The sequence below is a fragment of the Ambystoma mexicanum genome, chromosome 3q, assembly GCF_040938575.1.
Source record: "Ambystoma mexicanum isolate Mex_15411 chromosome 3q, UKY_AmexF1_1, whole genome shotgun sequence".
NCBI classification, from domain to species: Eukaryota; Metazoa; Chordata; class Amphibia; order Caudata; family Ambystomatidae; genus Ambystoma; species Ambystoma mexicanum.
This window is the reverse complement of record NC_090926.1, coordinates 966,720,648-966,740,971: the sequence shown is the minus strand read 5'-3', so window position 1 is coordinate 966,740,971 and position 20,324 is coordinate 966,720,648. Positions and strand designations below refer to the sequence as shown.

The following is a 20,324-nucleotide window of genomic DNA, read 5'->3' as shown; positions in this document are numbered from 1 at the left end:
GGTCGAGCTCGAAGGCCCCATCGGAGGGGGAGCGAGGCAGTGCCCCCCCCCCTCAAGGATAAGGCGGTGAGCGCACCTAAGGTGGTGAAGGCCTTAATCCATCCGGCCAAGCCCTCTATCGAAACTGTCGCGGCAGCCCTGGCTCAGCCTGTGGGGGCTACACCAGTGGTGGCGACCTCGGGGCTCAGAGTCTCCCTGCCACCTCGGAGGGAGTCCTCTTTTGTGCCCATCGATAGGGCCCCCGTGAAACCCCCCGTGGGGAAGAAAAAGGGGGGGCAGGGCGTCGTCGTAGATTCGGCCACAACCTCGGAGGAGGAGCTGGTCGAAGTCTTAAGCCACGGCCTCGGCGTGGAAGAAGACCGGCCCGTCGGGATGGATCCCGACGCAGGTGACGACGACATCGTCGAGGGTACCGACGGGGCCCCTGATCGCCCGTCGGATTCCCCTCTGCCAGCGCCGCGAGACAACTCGGTGGCCATTTTGTTGGCTATACAGTCCTTATGCTCAGAGATAAGGACAAGACTACCGTTGCCGACGGAACCTCTCCCGTCGGGGGACCCAGAACCGGGACCTTCTGGTGTTCCCCCTACCAAGAAAAGAAGGATCCACCCTCCGCCTCCTTTTTAGCCGTCGCGCCCCTTCCAGCCCTCCTCCCCGTCCACCCGAGGGGATGATACGGGGACTGACACGGCAGCGACGGGTACGGACGACGAGGTATACGACGAGGATGTACCGTCGTCGCCTCCCACCAGGGCTTCTCCGCCCGACGAGATTGGATCGTTCCACTCCATGATCACCAGGGCATCCGAGCTTTTCCAACTCTGCCCTGAGGAGAAGAAGAAGGAAGGTTTCCTTTATCAGCGGCGCGAGGCCAAGAGGAAGACGGTCCTCTCAGTGCCTCCTATTGGACGACATTTGGGATGAGGGCCTCACCCTCCTCAAGAACCCTTCCACGACGCCAGCTAGAAGAGACCGGTACGAGAAGAAGTACCGGGTCCCGGACACGGCCCCCCTGTGCCTCCGGGCGCAGCCTACCCCGGACTCCGTCGTCTCCGCGGCGGGGGGGGTGCGGCCTCCACATCGACTTCCCCACCGGACGGCGAGGGAAAGAAATTGGACGCTATGGGACGCAGAGTCATCTCGTCTGCGGCGACGACGATTAAAGCGGCCAACGCCTTGGCTATCGTGGCCCGCTACGACAGGGAGCTCTGGTACAAACTGGCTCCCCTACTGGACTTCTTGCCGGACGACGAGAGGGCAGAGGCCCTGGAGATCCTGCAGGAAGGTGAGGTGGCTTCGGACCACGCCATTACCGTTGCGACGGACATCGCCGACACTGGGTTCCGCCAGTTGGGCAACGGCGTTTGCCTTAGGCGGCGTGGATGGCTCAAGGCTACGGACTTCCGTCAAGACGTTCAGACCAGAGTCCTGGACATGCCCTTCGATGGGAACAACCTGTTTGGGAAAACAGTGGACGATTCCCTTCAGGCCATTAAAGCGGACACCGAGACGGCCCGGGCCCTTGGAGTTCTGCAACAACGACGGACGCCCTTTCGGAGCAGCGGAGGCAAGGGCGCCTCCAAAAGTTCAGGCGGCGGTTTCTCCACCTACCGTCAAGCGGCCCGCTCGTCGGCTCAGGAGGCCTACAGAGGACGAGGCAAGTCTGGCGGACCCCGCCGTCGTCGCCAAGGAGGTCAAGGCGGCAAAGCCTCGTCGAAGCAGGATTGAACCGACCGTGGGGTCGGGCCCCCACCGAAGCACCCCGGTGGGAGGCCGGCTGGCGAGATTCGTCAGCGTGTGGGAGTCCATCTCCACCGACCGTTGGGTGCTGGACGCCTTGGCCCAGGGCCACGCGCTCGAATTTCAAAGAAGGTGTCCGCGCGTCCCCCCCGTGGCCAGGAAAGAACTTCACGTCCCTCAACTTCTCCTGGAGGTAAAGGCGATGCTGAGGAAGGGCGCCATCGAACTCGTCCCAAAGAGACTTTCGGGGCTCCGGAGTTTACTCGAGATACTTCCTCATGAAGAAGAAGACGGGGGGATGGCGCCCCATCCTGGACCTGCGACGTCTGAACAAGTTCATCAAGGCGCAAAAGTTCCGGATGGTCACCCTCCAGCACGTCCTGGGTCAGGAAGGAGACTTCTGTCGTCGTTGGATTCGGAGGATGCCTACTTCCATATTCCCATCCTAAAGGGGCACCGAAAATTCCTCAGGTTTGTGGTCCAAGGGCATCACTACCAGTTCAAAGCCCTCCCCTTCGGACTACGGTCGGCACCCAGGGTATTCACCAAGTGCCTTGCACCGGTGGCGGCGCAGCTGCTCCGCGAGGGGATCCACGTCTACCCCTACCTGGACGACTGGCTCATCCGAGCCAAGACGAGGGAGCTCGCCGTGGATCACACGGCAAGGACCGTCCGACTTCTCACGGACCTGGGATTCTCCGTGAACTACGCCAAGTCTCACCTGGTACCCGCGCAAAACGCACTGTTTCTGGGAGCGGAGCTCGACAGTGTCTCTTCTGGCCTCCCCGTCGGAGGAAAGGACCAGGTCCATCCTGGGCAAGGTACAGCGGATGTTGGTTTCCGACGCGGCCAAGGTGAGGTCCATCAAGTCCCTCCTCGGAATGATGTCTTCCTGCATCTACCTCATTCCCATGTGCAGGCTCCGGATGCGCCCGTTGCAGGAGTTCCTGGACGCGCGCTGGATCCAAACGACGGGCAGCTTCGAGGAGAGGATCACACTCGACGAGAGTTTCCGCCGAGCGGTCCGGTGGTGGGGCAACCGCACGCATCTGACGGCGGGCATGGACTTCCAGACCCCAGACCACCAGGAGACAGTGACCACCGATGCCTCCCTGGAAGGGTGGGGAGCGCACACCGAAAATCTGCACGCGAGAGGCCTTTGGCTCCCGACGGAGAAGTCCCTCCATATCAACGTCCTGGAGCTCCGTGCAGTGTTCTGGGCCCTCAGGTCCTTCCTTCCGTCCCTCAAGGGCAAGGTGGTGAGGATCTTCACCGACAACACCACCACCATGTTTTACATCAGGAAACAGGGCGGAACCAGGTCCCCAGCGCTGTCCAAGGAGGTGCAGGACCTGTGGCATTGGGCCGTCGCCCAAAGGATGTTTCTGGTGCCGTTTCATCTGGCAGGGATAAAAAACACCATCGCCGACTCACTCAGCAGGGAGCTACGACAGGATCTAGTGGATCGCCTCTTCCGACGGTGGGGCACACCCCAGATCGACCTGTTCGCGACGGCGACGAACTCCAAGTGCCGGAGGTTCGCCAGCAGGTTTCCCCAGGCGAGGAGCATGGGCGATGCCTTCTCGTTCCCCTGGGAGGGCCTGTTCCTCTACGCGTTCCCTCCTTTGCCACTGCTAATCCGGCTCGTCAACCAGCTCAAGAGGTCACGGTGCAGGATGATCCTCGTCGCACCTGCGTGGCCGAGGCAGATATGGTTCCCGGACCTTCTGGACTTGTCAGCGTCCCCGCCAATCAAGCTGCCGGTGGACGCAGATCTTCTCTCCAGGGAAGGAGGCGCCATCCTCCACCACGACCCGAAATCGCTGAACTTGCAGGCCTGGCTCCTGCAGCGCTAGAGTTTGGAGGATACGACATACCGGCCGACTGCAGAGAGGTTCTTGCAAAGGCCAGGGCGTCCTCGACTCTTAAATGCTACGGACACAAATGGAAAAGGTTCTCTGTCTGGTGCCACGCACAGAAGATTAACCCTCTACGGATTACGGCTCCCCAGGTACTGCCGTACCTGCTGACGCTGGCCAAAGCTGGACTGGCACACGCGTCCATCAAGATTCATCTTGCTGCGATCTCCCGATACACCAGAACCACGGGCCGGACGTCCTTGTGGTCTCATCGTCTGGTGAAAGAGTTCATGAAGGGACTGTTCAGATCGTTCCCGCCGGTGAAGGCTCCGGCCCCGGCGTGGGAGCTCAACGTGGTGCTGACCAAGCTCATGGGACCTCCGTTCGAGCCTCTGCACTCGGCCCCGTTGAAGTTTCTGTCGTGGAAAACAGCGTTTCTTGTGGCCATCACCTCCGCACGACGGGTGGGAGAGATCCAGGCCCTTTCATGCAAGCCCCGTACTTGACTTTTCACGACACGAGGGTAGTGCTCAGGACGCACCCCTCCTTCATGCCCAAGGTACCGTCGGACTTCCATCTCAACGAACCCTTGGTGTTGCCTGTGTTCTTCCCGTCGCCTTCGTCGCCGGCTGAGAGGACTTTGCACTCGCTGGATGTGGCTAGAGCGCTGAAGTTCTACGTGGACCGCACGAAGTGTTTTCGGAAGACGTCACAACTCTTTGTGAACTTTGGACCTGTCAATCAGGGGAATGCTCTCTCGAAGGCTTCCATTTCCAGATGGCTCTCCGGCTGTATCATGTACTGTCATCGGTTGGCAAACCGACCGCTGCCTGGCCGTCCGAGAGCCCATTCCACCAGAGCGATCGCAGCTACCACGGCGTTCCTTTCTGGTGTGCCCCTGCTGGACATATGCAGGGCTGCTACGTGGAGGTCGACGCACACCTTCACGAAATTCTACTGCGTCGATCGGGATTCCAGGGAGGAGTCCAGGGTCGGCCAAGCAGTGCTGCGCAACCTGTTCGCCTGAGGTGAGCCTGGTGAGGAGGTAAGATGCTTAATGTTGAGTTTGATGTACTGCTTAATGTTGAGCCGTTGCCACCTCCCGTGGTTGCATGTGTGTACTGCTATGTATTCTTTATTCATGAGCATGTGAATCCATGCCAGACCCCATGCTGGAGAAGGAACAAGTTACTTACCTGTAACTGTTGTTCTCCAGCATGGGTCTGGCATGGATTCACATGCGAACCCTCCCGCCTACCCCTCTGCGGCTCTTCACTTGGTCATACTGCCACTTCACGTGCTTCCAAATCTGAAGATGGCTGCCAGAGGCGGTGCTTAGGTAGAGGGCAGTCATTGGCTGTGGTCAGTATGACGCAGAGACCAGTGATTGGTTATTACTACGAAAGACCGATCAGAAACGAAACTGATACTGGTTTTTTCTTTACCGAGGATTCCCAGCCTGACGACGGGGAATATTCATGAGCATGTGAATCCATGCCAGACCCATGCTGGAGAACAACAGTTACAGGTAAGTAACTTGTTCCTTATAACCGAAAACAAACACCAGTGGATGATAACTAAGGTGTATATCAATTGGAAAGCACTAACCAAACATTCGGTAAAATTATTACACGATAAAATAAAAATATTACTTGACATGCATAAAACAGGTCTGTAGCGGATTAGCCTAGTAAGATTACCTGATACGCGCTAGAAGTGGTTGATAACTGCGACCACGTCAAGGATGTAGAATGTTCTTGCTTCAGATTCAAGGGATAGTCAAGAAGTTGGAAAGGTAAATTAATGATTGATAATGAAATGCCAATATTAAAAATAGCCATGTAAGGCGACAGAATACTTGTAAAATTCTCAATACAGCACAGTTCCCTGTTCCCATATATATACATTGCGTTTGTGGGTTATGAAATCGAAAAAGAATATATTGGTAAATGTCATTATTCAAAAAACTATACAATCATATCAATATCGAAATTATTACAAGGGATAGAACACCTACAATATCAATTAATCCGTTCGGATACCTACACACTACCGCAAGGCCTAAAGCTAAATCCGGACACTTGACTCACCGGTGGCGGAATGTGGACGATTAGAGTGGGAATAGCGTTTTCGAGCAATTTCCGTGTCGTTCGCCGTTTATTCTTCTTTGTTACCCAAGATGTTGTGTACATGTCCAAGGAAAAGTGCCGGCTGCAGATGTGGTATTGATCACCCCTCTTGTCCTGTAAGACTTGTTGGACTCTACTTTCCAGCTCATCCAGTGGATATCCGCAATGTCTGACCCATTCTCTTATTCGATCAACAGTTTTCGGGAATACATGCATTGTAGTGCCTTCAGATTTCGCATGGGTCTTCGAAGGGCAACCGCTAATCGAACAGGCAGGCATTGTTGATAAATCTGAAAAGTAATTATCGACATTATTATACAATCTTCAAGAATAAAGATTTGATACAAAAGTAAATGAATCATACAATGATCAATGCAAGGTTTGTTTTGGTCGCAGGAACTATACCAGTTCATTATGTGCGGCTTAGTATTTGCATAAGTTGCAGAAATGTATAAATGATGTGACTAAAAACTGAACATGTGACTCATCCCTTGGATGTTCTGTATTGCACGAGAAGGAAACATGCTTACATCATAGACTGGACCCCCGAAGGATGCAATTCGATGACAGTTGACACAGATGAAAATAAATAGATCTATTGTTAGCATAGCAATGGAAATTCAAGTCAATAGAAATGAGACCAATGAACATAGCACTATTGGGTACTCTACTCGCAAATAGATAGAAATTTAAAAATCTGCGAAATATGACCGGGATACATGGCCTTACCTTGACCAACAAACAGTTGGATTCAGCAAGCAGAGCAGTATGTTGCGGGAGAAAAGGTGGATGGCCACAGGTAGCGCACTCATGGGTATGCTCGAAGCGGTCACAGAAGTTCACGGATAGCACGACGACGAGCAGATTAGCATAGATCTCAATGGTTCCCAGGTAGCACGTTCAGGAGTTGACTTGCAAAGCACAAAGATGTTCTCATGAGACATATCGAGTGGTTTTTAAAGTATTAGAAACTGGGGTGTGTTTGTGAAGGAATGACGTATGTATGTCGTGGTATTAGGGGGGCGGCCTGCTTTAAGGGGAGGCCTGGCTGGAGACACGGGGTCTGAGGAGACCATGTGAACAATGGTCCCTGGGCGTGGGATACCTTTTGAAGTGTGCATGTAGTTTGGCACCTTGGCCTTTCGCGCCCCTGACAGCCCCCCATGCCAGCGCGCATCCACCGGCGCGAACCGCCTTTGATACAGGGGGTGGGATGGATGGGCCTGGGGCGTGCAGATAAGGCACAGGAAGACTGCTGAATGGAGACACACTTATGTGGATTGCAGGGGGGTGGCCTGCTTCATGGGGAGGCCTGGCTGGAGACACGGGGTCTGAGGAGGCCATGTGACCGAAGGCCCCTTGGCGTGGGACACCTTTTGAAGTGTACATGTAGTTTGGCACCTTGGCCTTTCGCGCCTCTGACAGCCTCCCATGCCAGCGCGCATCCACCGGCGCGAACCGCCTTTATATCAATATATAGTATATCGCCTTTATATCAATGATAGTATATCGTTGCTTATCAATAACAAATGCCACATACCGGAGATTCTTGTGAGCACAGACCCACACTTCAAAAGGTGTATTATAGTGGTCAAGACCCTAAGGCCTGTATAATCCAATGGTAATTGTTAGTATAGATGTGTGTGACTTTTATAGAGACATAACCTACTGAAAGACTTTGAACAAGTGTTATTTAGTGCATGCATTATCGAGAATATGTTATGTTAGCTTAGATAGATAGTGACCACCCTGCTTCACAACGACCAGACCTTCACCCATTCGGAGCACAGATGTCTGACGTCCATCCTTGAATGGAGACACACTTGATTCATTTAAAAAAATCGAAACAAACGTTAAAATATATGTGGTGTTTTATTTTGTATCTTATTTTCATGACACAAAAATACAAGACTTTAAAGATTATACAGGTCAGGTTGCAGCACAGCGAGAGAAAATCCCCTGTACTGACCGCTGTCACTCGGGAACGTTTCTCTAATGGCACGAACGGCACAGGCGGGTATCACTCTTCGAACGCGGTGTCCAAGCCTCCCGTGGAGCCACCATGTAAAGGAACGATAGGCCACCAGCCTGTACCACCTGTGAAAAGGAATTAAACAAACTGTTTTTAAATGACCAAGATAAGTTCAATAAACGTTTGTTGTCAACGACAATTCTTGTAACTAACGGCATTCTGCACGGACAAATGCTATCTAGACAATGCACACTATTGAACGATTTACATGCGTTACAATGATATGTAGATGTAATTTTGGATACAGTAGAAGATCATGAAATAGGAGTGGCATGACAAGCAGAGTATACTTACTCGTTACTCGGATTACGAGGACGAACAGTTGCGCGAAGTTCGTGCATAAGCACCATCATTATTCTCAACACGGCCCGTGTGAGGCAGGCTGCCCTGAAGTCTGGCAGCTCGGTGATGCATTGCGGTCGTGGCTCGCCTTCCGAAATGTAGGCCAGGCAACCCGAGTTTTCTCGGCAGCAGCAGTTCTCGTCCTCAGTTGGCATTAGCTCGCACCGATTGCATGTGCACCAGGTGGAGACGCCATCCATTCGACTAGGCCCAGGCTCTTCATCTGTTGATTCGTCCTGCCAACTGCCGTCCGAATCCCCATCGTTTTCGCGTGCTTCCCTTTCCACTAGTTCCTCCTCGGTATACTCGGGCTCGTACATGTAGGGCATTATTGTAGCCATTGTGTGGTAAACAGAGTAAAATAATTTACCAAAATGGTACAGATGTTTACACGGGCTACAAGCGGCGAAGGTAGCTGACCAGAGCACTGAAACGAGTCACAGAATACTCAAAGTAACACAGAGAGAGGAATGGAATCGAAAATCTGCTGCTGTGTCTTGTGAAACGGTCTGTTTAAACTTATTGAGCAAAGAGGCGTCCTGCCATTTCCATGGCGACACGTCATTAGCTGAAGCGCAGCGAATGTTGACACGAGACGTGATTTGGCGTTGGGAAATGGGCGGTACGAGTCTGCTGATGGCAGGCTCAGGGGCGGGGGAATTGATTTAGTGCCGCAAAAGCAGGTCAGCCAGGGCGATGGGGGGAAAAGATAGGATTATCAGAAAATGGCGGCTCCCTGGTGCTTGTTTTCGCATGCGTTTAATGGACGAAAACTCAGGTAAGGTCCAAAGGAAAGTTTTCGAAAATCGAGCCACTTAGGCTTAAAAAAACATGGCCGACCCGTAGGGACAATAAACATTTTTACTAGACCATGCCTTTAACATATTTCTGTTCAGATTTATACATCTGAGTGGGGTCCTTACTATGTTATGTGTACTTTTCTACTTTTCAAGTCGTCTTCATAAAGCAGAGTATTGTTGAAAGCCAGACATGGGATTTAGGAGGGGAAATGAGAGGACAAGTGAGTCCTGAATATTTGGCCAGGATGTGGCAAGAGAGGTTACTAACCTGGAAACTGGTACAGTTATTCGATTGTGGCCATGTGCTGCTTTTCAGGGCACAAGCCAAGGATGCATGTGGGAGGACCGTAAAATGTCTCAAACTTTATACCACGCCCTTGGGTGTTTGAGGTCGGCAAGCTTGCTCAAGCATTTCGCTAAAAACAAGGGGTGGGGGTCCTGGGAGTCCCTGTGCCGGACATTCGTCCTGGTTACGAGAGCCTTACCCAGATTCTTCAGCTCACTATCTTTTCACAGAGGAGAAATATCCCAATCATATTAGTATTTGTCCTGCCCAGGGGCAGTCCAGAACCGAAATGCTAGACAATTCTCCTCTGAACAGGAGTACCAACAGCAACCCCAGACACGTGTTTTGGTCTGGTTGGACCTCATCAGTAGGGTGGAGCTGTCCCTCTCTAAGAGTAGTGAGCAAGGGGTCCAGGTCTGGATTCTTGTTCAGAGGAGAATTGCCTAGCATTTCTATGTTGGACTGCCCCAGGGCAGGACCAAGACTGATATTTTTGAGATAGTTCTATGTGAAAGATCGTGAGCTAAAGATCCGCTCCACCCCTCCGTCTTGTTTCAAGCATTTAGCTCCCAGGGTTTCACCCAGGTTGTAATGTTTCCAGTGCAGACACACAATTATCATTATTATTATTATCCCAATTATCATTCAAGCACATGCTCGAATTGGGATTTTGTTTTCCAGGGAATATTTTGCTGCATATTGCTGGGTTTAAAAGGTGAGCACCTTTTTTATACTTTGCCTGTGTATCTGTTGGTTACATTTTTTTGAAAGGCAAATGCTCTTTTGTCTAATGCACTTTCTCCTAAGGGGAAAGGGTCAATTAAACTAAATATGTATCTTTCGCTTTAAGATATGTTCCCTTACTGTGCGTATATTCTTGGGTGCCAGCTTTTGATTTTCACTATGGGGCAAAAGCTCCCACACTGAGTGAATCAAGGGAGGCATACCCATCCACATGTCAAAACGCCACATTTTAAAGCACGTTGCCCCAGGAATAGGAAAAAAGACATATGATTACAGGAAGGTCTAAACGGACAACATCTCGGCAACAGTCTTCTAATCGAGGCTGAGGGGGGGACATTAATGAGACTCCCTTCTCTCTCTCTGTCTCTCTGTCTCTCTCTCTCTCTCTGTCTCTCTCTCTCTATCTATATATATATATATATATATATATATATAATTTTTTTTTTATTTTTTTTTAACAGACAAAATAAAAACAATCGTGAAACGTCTGCAAAAACAGCAGTTTCGGTTAGCAAAACGCAATCACCGTATTTTTCCAATGCCTTTCGCAGATAGTGTTTTCAAACCAAACTTTCAAAAATACCTTTTGCAAACAGTATTTCTACCAATTACATCTGTGAAAAGATGTGTTCAAGTCCCTGAATTACAGACTGCTCCCGAATACCGGTTTCATCAGAGTGAGTGCTCCCGGGCAAATCCTTTTATCACACTGCCAAAATAAGACATTTGTACAAGGTATTCAGCTGTCTGCCACTACAACAACAAAAAACGCTTACTCCTGATATTGCCACATAGGTCAATATTAATATTGACAATTCATATACTGGACATCAGTGTATTTGTCTACGACATTACACATGGCAACATGTTTCTAATTTCACTTCCCATGATACCTGAAACTGCACTGGTTACCTGGCTACCCTCTGTTCTTGGGCCCAGGTCCCCTCTCCGCCAGGTGCAAACATGCACTGAACCCCTGGCAACCTGTGCACTCTGGGGCTGTTTCTGTATCCCTACAGCACGCTACCAGCACTTGACTCCTCATGTCTGCACTTACCCTTGCACCTGCCACCAGCTGGCCGCACTTCTTTGTTTATTTATTGTTATTCTTGTTATTATTTATGGTTTTTATTTACTTACCGTTTTTCCTATGTACTGCACTTCACCATTCCCCCCCCCCCGCACTTTTCCCCTTCCCTTCCCTCCCCTGCACTTGCGCAATCTCAATGTCACCTGGCCCAGTAATATGGTTGTCTCTGCCACCCCCCTTGCCACGTCGCGCCTTGAAACACTTGGGTGTAGGTGCGTTATAAATGCCATATCATAGCATACCTTTGCGTAGTAAAGACTCTGTGATTTGATATCACTGATGTCACTATTTATGGAAATTAGGGATGCCAAACACGTCTTTTGCCACCCAAGGCCCTGCAAATCCTAGGGCCGGCCCTTGGGAGACAGTGAGGTGGGGGTACAACGAAAAATCTGGCCCCGGTTGACGGCAGACCTGGGGCCGGCACTGGTTAAAACATTTATTTTTACCAGAGCGATTGATTATATTGGCCCTATTTATTGTGGGTGTCCGTGGCCACTATCTATACATGTTTTTGGTGCATGGGGTTTCTGCGTTTGTGATCTGTGGCAAGCAAAATCAAAGATCGTAAAGGGGAGCGTGGCACCTTCGCAGCCCCTGTTTAAAATACAGAAAACACCCAACATTGTGTTTTGAATACTTTATACTACATGCAAGGTTGTATGTTTCTGCATTATTAGAAACCCGTTTGCCGCTTACCTTGTTTAATTTCCAGGAGGATCTTGGAGTTGGCTCCATCCCTCACTCCGTGTGGAAGCACCTTTAAACTTTCATTTCCATGTGCTGTTTCCTGTCCAGGCGCTGCACCTGCACAAGGCCTCTCCCAGCTCATGGGGATCTTTTTTATGAAATCGATGTAGCACATCCTCCATCTGTGTTTTGTTTTGTTTTGTTTTGTTTATTTCTTTTTATAGGGAAAGCAAAGCAGAATTTTCTGACCTATGGTTCTCGTCTCACCTGCCTTTAAGCACAGTGTACACCTGTCTCTCTTTCTCTGTCGCTCTGGCTCTCCTCTCTTCGCTCCTTCTTCCCTCACTCTCCTCTTTCTCTTCTTTCCTTCCTCTTTTCTCTCTCCCCCAACCCTCATGCACTATAACCAGGCGTGTTTTAAATCACTGTTAATGGTTATTGTGCCAACCAACTGTTCTCGTTCCACTCCCATTATGATCCTCAGTCATTATCCCCCGGCCCCCCCAAATCCTCTGTCCCGCCCCCACTGTCTTGAGGTGCCATGAAGCGTTTTGTCCACAGTACCGATCACAGAATAAATGTACTAGCTGGAAATGACAGACTCTGTCGGTGAGCTAACTAGGTGGGTTCACCTGCACTCAGAGAGTACTATTCATTCATATGAATATTTGGTGGCAGTGTCACTGTGTTTAAACAAAGAACTATTGTGATCCATCCAATAAAACACGTTTCTTGTTCAAATGGTTTTCTGAGAAAAAATGTGTTAAAGCTTGTCTAGTAATTGGACCAGACACCAGCAGTCTGCATCCTTTGCCTTTCCAGGTGTTATGGACTACAACTATCATCAGACCTATCCAGCATAGTCAATGTCTGGGATAAACATCTGGAGAACTTCAGGTTGCAGACCCCTGGACTAGACTATAACAACTAAAAGGTTTTTCATAATAAAGTTTTTTTCGCTAATGTGTTAGTGTTTGATTAGGGACATTGATGCCCATATAATGTGCAATGAGTAATGGTGAACTTTATGGGTTCCGTGTTAATTTTTTTGTACTTGAATCATAAATCACCTTTTTTGGCAAGCACACCTAAATGTCATTAGGATGTGTGAACTCTCGGACAAGTGTATTGCGATGAATAGTTTCCCCATGTGGCAAGAGGACGGCAGCCGCTACATGATCCTGACCCTGGGAGTTGCTATATGATGGAAGATCACATGGGGGAGTCAGCCTCCGCAAGAATATCATGGCACCTTCTTCTTTTGCGAATACCCCATCCATGCCCAATGCCTTAATGGCATATTGTCGTACCTCCCCTCAGCCACCTAGGGAAGAGTACTGAAGACCTTTTCACAGGATCTATATGCAAGCCGTCAAAATCTGAATTGCCTTTTGAGACTCATGGAAAAACCTTCTTAGACTCTACCTACAAGTCACCCAGAGCTTACTTGGCCTTAAAGATCACTGCAAACACTTAACCAGACTTTACCTACAAGTCGTAAGAATGGACTTCCATTCCAATAATACAGAATACTGTGACAAAAAAGATGAGCCAATTAATGCAGATCAAGAAAAGCCAAGAACACAAGCCGCGCTCTAGTTATTGCGAGCGCATACCTGAAGCCGGAAAATTTAAACGGGCAAAGCAGCTGACTGAACAGCGCTGCTGGCGGGAGAAAGCTGCACTTCTCAGTATGGACCCAGAGACTGTGGGGCTGGAGAGTGTTTTGTGGAGCTGAAAGGCTTGAGGACAAGGAAAAGGGAAGCTGACGGCGAGAGAGAACACACTGCGGGAACGTCGGATGCCGAAGGAGTGCTGTTAGGCAGAAACCTGTGCAGTTCCCTCTAGGACCACTGCAAAAGATTTAAGACTACAGGTGTTTGGCAGTAAACCCACTTGGTAGCAGTCTGTACCACACAGATTCACTTGGTAGCTGTGGCTGAGCAGTCAGACCTCCCTCAAGAAGAGTTAGGCAGTATACAGAGTATTCACAATAGGTCAAAAGAACACAGTAGAACAAGCAAACACTGCCCAGAGCTTGGTGTAAAAGAGATAAAAGATATACACTCCCTTAAAAGAACATTAGACAAGTCTTAAGTAAAGCCCCACTTATTTTCAGACGGCGCAGAGCGCTTAACGCAGATGGCACTCTAATAATTTGGTTAAAAAGGGAGAGAAAGGCAGAGCATAAATTGAAACAGATCCCAACACTTTCAAGAGAACACAGCAAGAGAGGAAGGCAGAGTCAAACCGTGAAGTTAGAGTTCAGAAAGCCGGATCCACTTTAAGAGGTTCAGAACGAAATGTGTCCAAGGTCACACGGTTGAAAAGTGCACAAAAGTCTCGAAGGTTCAGAAAGAGTTGAACCAAAAGAAAGGAACCAGTTAGATGGTCAAGCCCGCCAGCCCAGTCCAGAAGGTTAAGGGATTATTATTAACTTGTAGCAATCTTTATAAAGGGAGGCCTGGCGGACACGGTACCTTAAAGTAGTGAGAATACTCCAGCGGGGGCAGCTGTTCCTGGCAGCGTATGCAAGTCGGTGCTTCATCCGGGGGAAGAGAGGATCTCGTCGGGGAGGAAGACAGAGTCCATTGCACTGCCAGGGAAGAAACCAGGCGCGGAGTTCTCAGTTAAAAGGAGCGGTCCTTTTGTTCGCGGTCCAGTGGTAAGTGGCTATCCGGTTGCCGGGGTGCTTGGCACGGGCAATTCGACCACAAGACGTCCTGGGATGCGAGGAAAAGAAGGTAAACTGGTTGTGCCCACCAGTCAGGGGAAGAAGACTCTCCAGCAGGGAGATCTTCTCTGTCGTCGGGAAGTGGTGAGTCGGTTCCGCAGGGCTCCACCGGTGGTGTCATCGTGGCAGGTCGGCTCAGCTTCTCCCTTGTCGGATTCTCGGGTCCTGTGGCGACTTCTGAAGTTACAGTCCCAAAAGCCCTGCTTTTATGCAGCACACCCCCATTCACTCAGCCTAGCTGTCAATCAAACATGCTAAGTGGTGAGCCAGCCGGCTCACCACTTGGGCCAATCACACAAGAGTGCGACTTGAGTTACCAGGGTAACTCAGTCCAGGGTGCCTAAACCCCCTCCCACACCCCCTGTGGTACCCAGACAGAGTGGCACCACTTTTGGAGGCTTCTGTGGAGAAGCCCGCCAAAAGTGGAACAAAGGGCTCGACTTGGGTTGGACTCACAGAAGAGAACACAAACGCCATTTTAGAATCGAGTCCTGGCAAAAAATACCAACCGGTGAATTAATATTAAATAAACCGGCGGTATGTTCGAGGCTATGGGAATTAAATAAAGTTGGTAGCCTCGAACAATGGGAAAATCCCATGGGGATATATTCGCGGTCGACTATAAAAAGTAGTATCCACTGCCACCAGCCAAAACTCGATCAGGGGGGGACGGAGATGTGCCCCCTCGACTAACAGACCCCGGAGCAATCGAATTGCCCCGACCAGTACGTCCACAATACGATGGTTTGTACTGGTTTCTGTTCATAATTTGGGAATAGTAAAGCCAATGGTGGGTTTACATGCCCTGGGAGACAGTAGTCAGTCCCAGGGCATGGAGTCCATGGTGGGGTGTCACTATGACACCCCCGTGTCACTGCACGGAGGGTGCTGTGTAACACACATAGTAAAAACAAGAGACCCTATGGAGTAAAGGACCCCATAGCCCAGAAAACACATTAACAGTCAAAGAAACACCATAAATCATGTCCAAGAGTGGGGAAAAAGAGTCTCACTCTTGGCAGGAGAGAAAAAAACAAACTCCAGAAATCCAGCAAAGCTGCTGGGGGACTCACTAGGTTGGGAAATTCAGCCTAAACAGAGAATTCTCCCTAACAAGTGCTCCAGAGCATTGGCAGGTGTTTGGATGCAGCCTTTCCTTTACTGAAGCCCGAAACTATGCAGAGGAGCCCAGCAGGAGCCCGAGAGGCAGAGAAGCCGAGGAACAGAGGCAGAGAGATGGCAGGAAGTGCTGAACGATCGCCACCAGCTTGCCATGGGAGAAACAGAGTATGCAAGCAAGAGCCTGCGAGTCCACCCAAGGGAAGCGAGGACACCGCTTGTTGACAGCCGTGCCAATCCCAAATGATTGTTAACGAAGTGCATGAAAGCGCATGAAAGAGAAAGAAAGAGCAAGTGAGCATTTCTTTACAAGTGAAAATGCAACAAAAGTAAGAGACTTTCAAGTTTGTGAGTGTATGTAATACACATAAACGAGAAGCCCTGACTGGATAGTATACCACTTTCAAGTTTGGAAGTGTGCGCAGAGCCCACGTGAGGAAACCCTTGGCAATAGGGTATACCAGGCAGTTGCAAGTGTGTGCATATAAGAAAGCCCTGGCAGGAGAGTATACCAAGCCGAGGAAAAAGCCCTGGTACGGAAACACACCAGGCAAGGACAAGCTGAACATTGTATATGAAATACATAATCTAAAGTGGTCCTGAGAAGAATATATCGGGACAAACAAAAGGCTGTGCTGATCAAGATAAGAGGAGTGAAAACCTGGCAGAAGAGTACACCAGATATCCTAACTTGATAATGACAGAGTCAATTTGTTTTGTGTACCAGTTGTGTTATTGATCAAGAGAAACTCAAGCAACTGATATTCTTGAATATAAAATAGTGAAGAAAAAAATCCAGGGTAAGGGAACCACCCTCTGGAACAATGAACTCTATCCTTCTAGAACTTTTGTGTTGGAGATGCGCATTTTCCTTTTTGAACAGGCAAACGACATTACCCTTTACACCTTAAAGTTTATTTTGTTAGAATGCGAGGACCGGAATAGTACTTTGGACACAGGACAGTTTTGCTTAGGACATTCTGACACGGACAGACCCTTAGTTTTGGTTTTAGGTAGGGAAACCCGAGTTGGGGCAGGGACAGAGAGGTATTTGCGCATCCCTTTTTATTTTAATACGTTTTTGACAAAAACCATGACTCCCTTGTGTCAGAGTCTCATTCCTGGCCCCTCACAGTATGCACTCTCTACTATGGTTGTGATTTGGCACAGTATAAAAACTATTAACCTGTCTGAGTGCCCTTGGAAGCAAGACCACGCTGAGCAAACACAGGTTCGAATCCCGGACCCGCGCTCGGAAGGAAACAAAAAAAACAAGCACGTTATAAATAACCTGCTCTTCCACAATGAAACTAGCGCCCAGATACTTATGGGTTATGTGCGCTGTAAATAAATGCAAAAATAAAATAAATCCCCACTGGCTTTGCAGACCATCGACAGGTCATTCATCTCTTAATTTCTGCATATGATCTCATTCTGGGGATGTTCTGGTCCTCCAGTAACTGGAGGCACATAGCCGAGTGATGATACCATACTAGAGGTTTACTTTTTTGTGGCATGGGTGTTTTTAACATCTTGTCTGCATGATGTTGGAAAATGTGTGTTGGGTGGAGTTTGGAATTTATTTTCCTTTCGGGCATGTTTAGGTTTTGGTCATCTAATCTTCAACCTGTTTTCACATATTGCCGTTTCGTTTTCAGGCCCTATGTGCCCATTCCGGCACTTGACCGGCGAAAAGACTGTGGTGTGCAAACACTGGCTGCGCGGGCTGTGCAAGAAGGGCGACCTGTGTGAGTTTTTGCACGAGTACAATATGGCCAAGATGCCAGAGTGCTATTTCTACTGCAAGTTTGGTAAGTGCCATGATCGACATTTTTCACCAAATTCAACATTTCTAAATGTCTGTATTTTACTTTGTCAGCAGATAACTGGAAATGCTGAACAATAAGTAGTGATTTCCTGCAATCGTGATGTTTGGCTTGACTTGGCTCTACGGATCCAAGCGTCTTCAGAACATCGTGTATTCAGTGGACTAGAATGGAAAGATTTGGGTCGAGAAGTATTGAGTAATTCATAAACTTATAGAAACGCCTGATATTGTTTAATGTATTAATTGAACTAGAGATTAACGATCTGCAGTCCGCAAAGGAAAACTTTACAAACATGTTAAGAAGTTGTCACATCATTCTCAGGGAAGAGGAGAAAAAACGCACAAAAACACGTTACAAAAGAAAACAATAAGTTAAAAAAGGAGTACAAGTAAAGATCAAGAGAACAGAATGTTCTGAATATTTTTTGTACGTATCCGTAATGAGAAAGGAGCGCCCACTAGAAGGACGGCTTTTGTAGAGTGAGGGCCACTGAAAGAAAAGCCCTTATTCTAGTTTTTTTTTTTGTTGTCTATTGGATTTCCAAAATAAAATATCTGCATAGATTGGGGAGACAGACTCTCATTCAGACCTTACAATTCAGCAAGCAATCGAAAGTGGAAAAGTTCTTAGGCACAAATTTTAGAAAAATCATCACTGTGTTTGCAAAGTCACAAATATTCCATTGGACTTAATGGTCCTTACATTTTCAGATTAGCCAAATCTAATTATTTTTCACTAAGGTTGATTGGCCAAATGCCATGAGGTGGCCAGGTCCTAGCATGATGGCATTGAGCAAGTTACCATTGACCAAGATGCATGTTGCCCAGGAGCAGCTTATTTGACCTACCAGGCGCTGGTGTCCTCTTAGAACCTCCCTCATTATCAAGAAGCCCCTAAATTGAGATCAATGTCAATTTTTCTCTCACCCACCTGATTCCCCTTCATATTGACCCATAAAAAGGTACTGGTCATTACAGTACAGAGTGAATCCAGTTATGAGAAGAAGCTGTGGGAGTGGCTGGCACGGGTCAGGTTCTTGAAGCTCAGTAAGGAAGGTCTGACTGTTAGAAACTCACAGCAAATTAAATTAACATCAACAGGAACACGTGCATTATTTGTATGGTTGGAAGTGTCTCGTATGAGGATTCATTCCTAGGAAACATGCTGCAATTTCTGGAGGTAGTTCTTCATCATTTACAATGTTTCCACAGACTTTATGACGACACAGCAACATCAAAGATCAGCTCCAATGCACCACTTCGGTGGACATCCACCGCAGGCACTGCTATTCATCCACTCGCAATAGAATGCAGTTATGACTTATGACATAACTCAGTCTAGCGGACACTTAATGTTTTTAATCCTACTTGCAGCAGACTACCCCTCAACACCCCTGACATCAGTATGCAGCAAAGAACTGACAAATTCGTGTTCGCTGGACACATAGCGAGTCTCTAGCACCCACACCATCTCCTGACTCCTCTCAGCACCCATCCAACTGCCTCATGGGTTGCTCTCTACCTGAGCCTAGTCAGCCCTGCTAAGCGTTGGCCGAATGCTCACACGCATTCTACTCCTACTCATGAACTCCAACACTCTGGACTTCGGTGCCTGAGGGTGTTCCCACCACCAGTGCATTGAGACTATGATAATAGTAAAAGGTGCTATATAAATGACAACTACAATACAATTTCCCCAGTAAAGACGTGGCTGTAAATACAGTAAGCTTTTTGTTTTTGTTTGGTTGATATGATCATAGCCAACTAAAACGTACTGAAAATCATAGTAATTGACATTTATTCGGTGTGTGGAATTCTTGAGAAGAAACCTACAAATGTCAATGTTGCTTTTCTAAAGTCTGGAAACATTGGTGTACAAAAAGGCAAGGAAAAAGTGCAAGAAGCTGCTTAATGATGAGCACCCAGGTGGTAGCTTTCTCATTCCTACTCTCCTGTCCTTGTCCCCCTGCATTTTCCTCCTTTTCAGTTTTTGTCATTTATGTAGCGCAGTCTATAATCTGACACTTGGTGTGGGTACCAAAGACGGGCAAGGGATGGGATGAGAGGGGCCGAAAAAAAGCATGTGGGTTTTGGCTATTTACCTGCACAATGACTGCCCATGGCCTGCTAGTCCCTGTGGCCGTTCCTACCCAAAACACACACAACTTGGAACTCTTTCAGGTAGCTTTTCTCTTCTAATAGGATGCCAGTTTTATTTCTAAGGAGCCTTCTGAAAGAATAGCTTTAACTGCATCTGTAAACGACATGCTGGTGTAATTAAAATATCTTTACCAAGTGTGCCTTAGACCACTTTATTTTAAAGCAATATACGTGTCCTTTCATCGAATTGCTGTTAAAAACCAGCACTGACAAAGCTGTTGGATGTTGTATATGCATTTTCCAAGCACTGCCATAAAATGCCCATGCACGAACTAACCCCATTGGTCAGCTGTTGCCATCTTCTAGCCAGGTAGCACCATTATGCCAGAGCCTGCAAAATGCGTATCCAATTCCCACAGAAAAGCAACGCTGTTGACTAATAATGCTTGCTTTGAACAGCGCTCCTTCGCTTTCTAACTAGGTTAATGGAATATATATCTCATGCAAAAATACATAATTGTCGCATTCATTATTTGTGGTGAAGACCCATCGTGTGGAACACTCTTCACCTCATCACCGGTGCTACCAGAAGTAATGACTGCGAATCAAAGATACATGTAAGAGTTTTATTTAAGTGTCAGGCTGTTTCTCGTTTAAAAGGCTACACAAATCAGGATAATGGCAGCCAAACTAAATATTAAGATGGTCAGGAGGATCTGGTGCCTCAAAGTAAAGGCATGAACATTACTGCACAAGTACATCTCCAAAGTGAGGATTCAAGTCAGTGGAGATTCTTGCAATAAATAAAGGCGTATGTCTTTCCCTCCTTAA

At 48.3% G+C, this 20,324-nt stretch overlaps 1 protein-coding gene across 2 annotated transcripts in view; it reads left to right on the top strand.

The window, feature by feature from the left end:
* Positions 1 to 20,324, top strand: part of CPSF4L (cleavage and polyadenylation specific factor 4 like) — a 224,388-nt gene that overhangs the window by 138,854 nt on the left and 65,210 nt on the right. For both annotated transcript variants that reach the window (XM_069655108.1, XM_069655107.1), the window contains one exon: positions 17,224 to 17,376. In XM_069655108.1, coding sequence (XP_069511209.1) covers positions 17,224 to 17,376 — 153 coding nt within the window. The remainder of the gene's footprint in view (positions 1 to 17,223; positions 17,377 to 20,324) is intronic.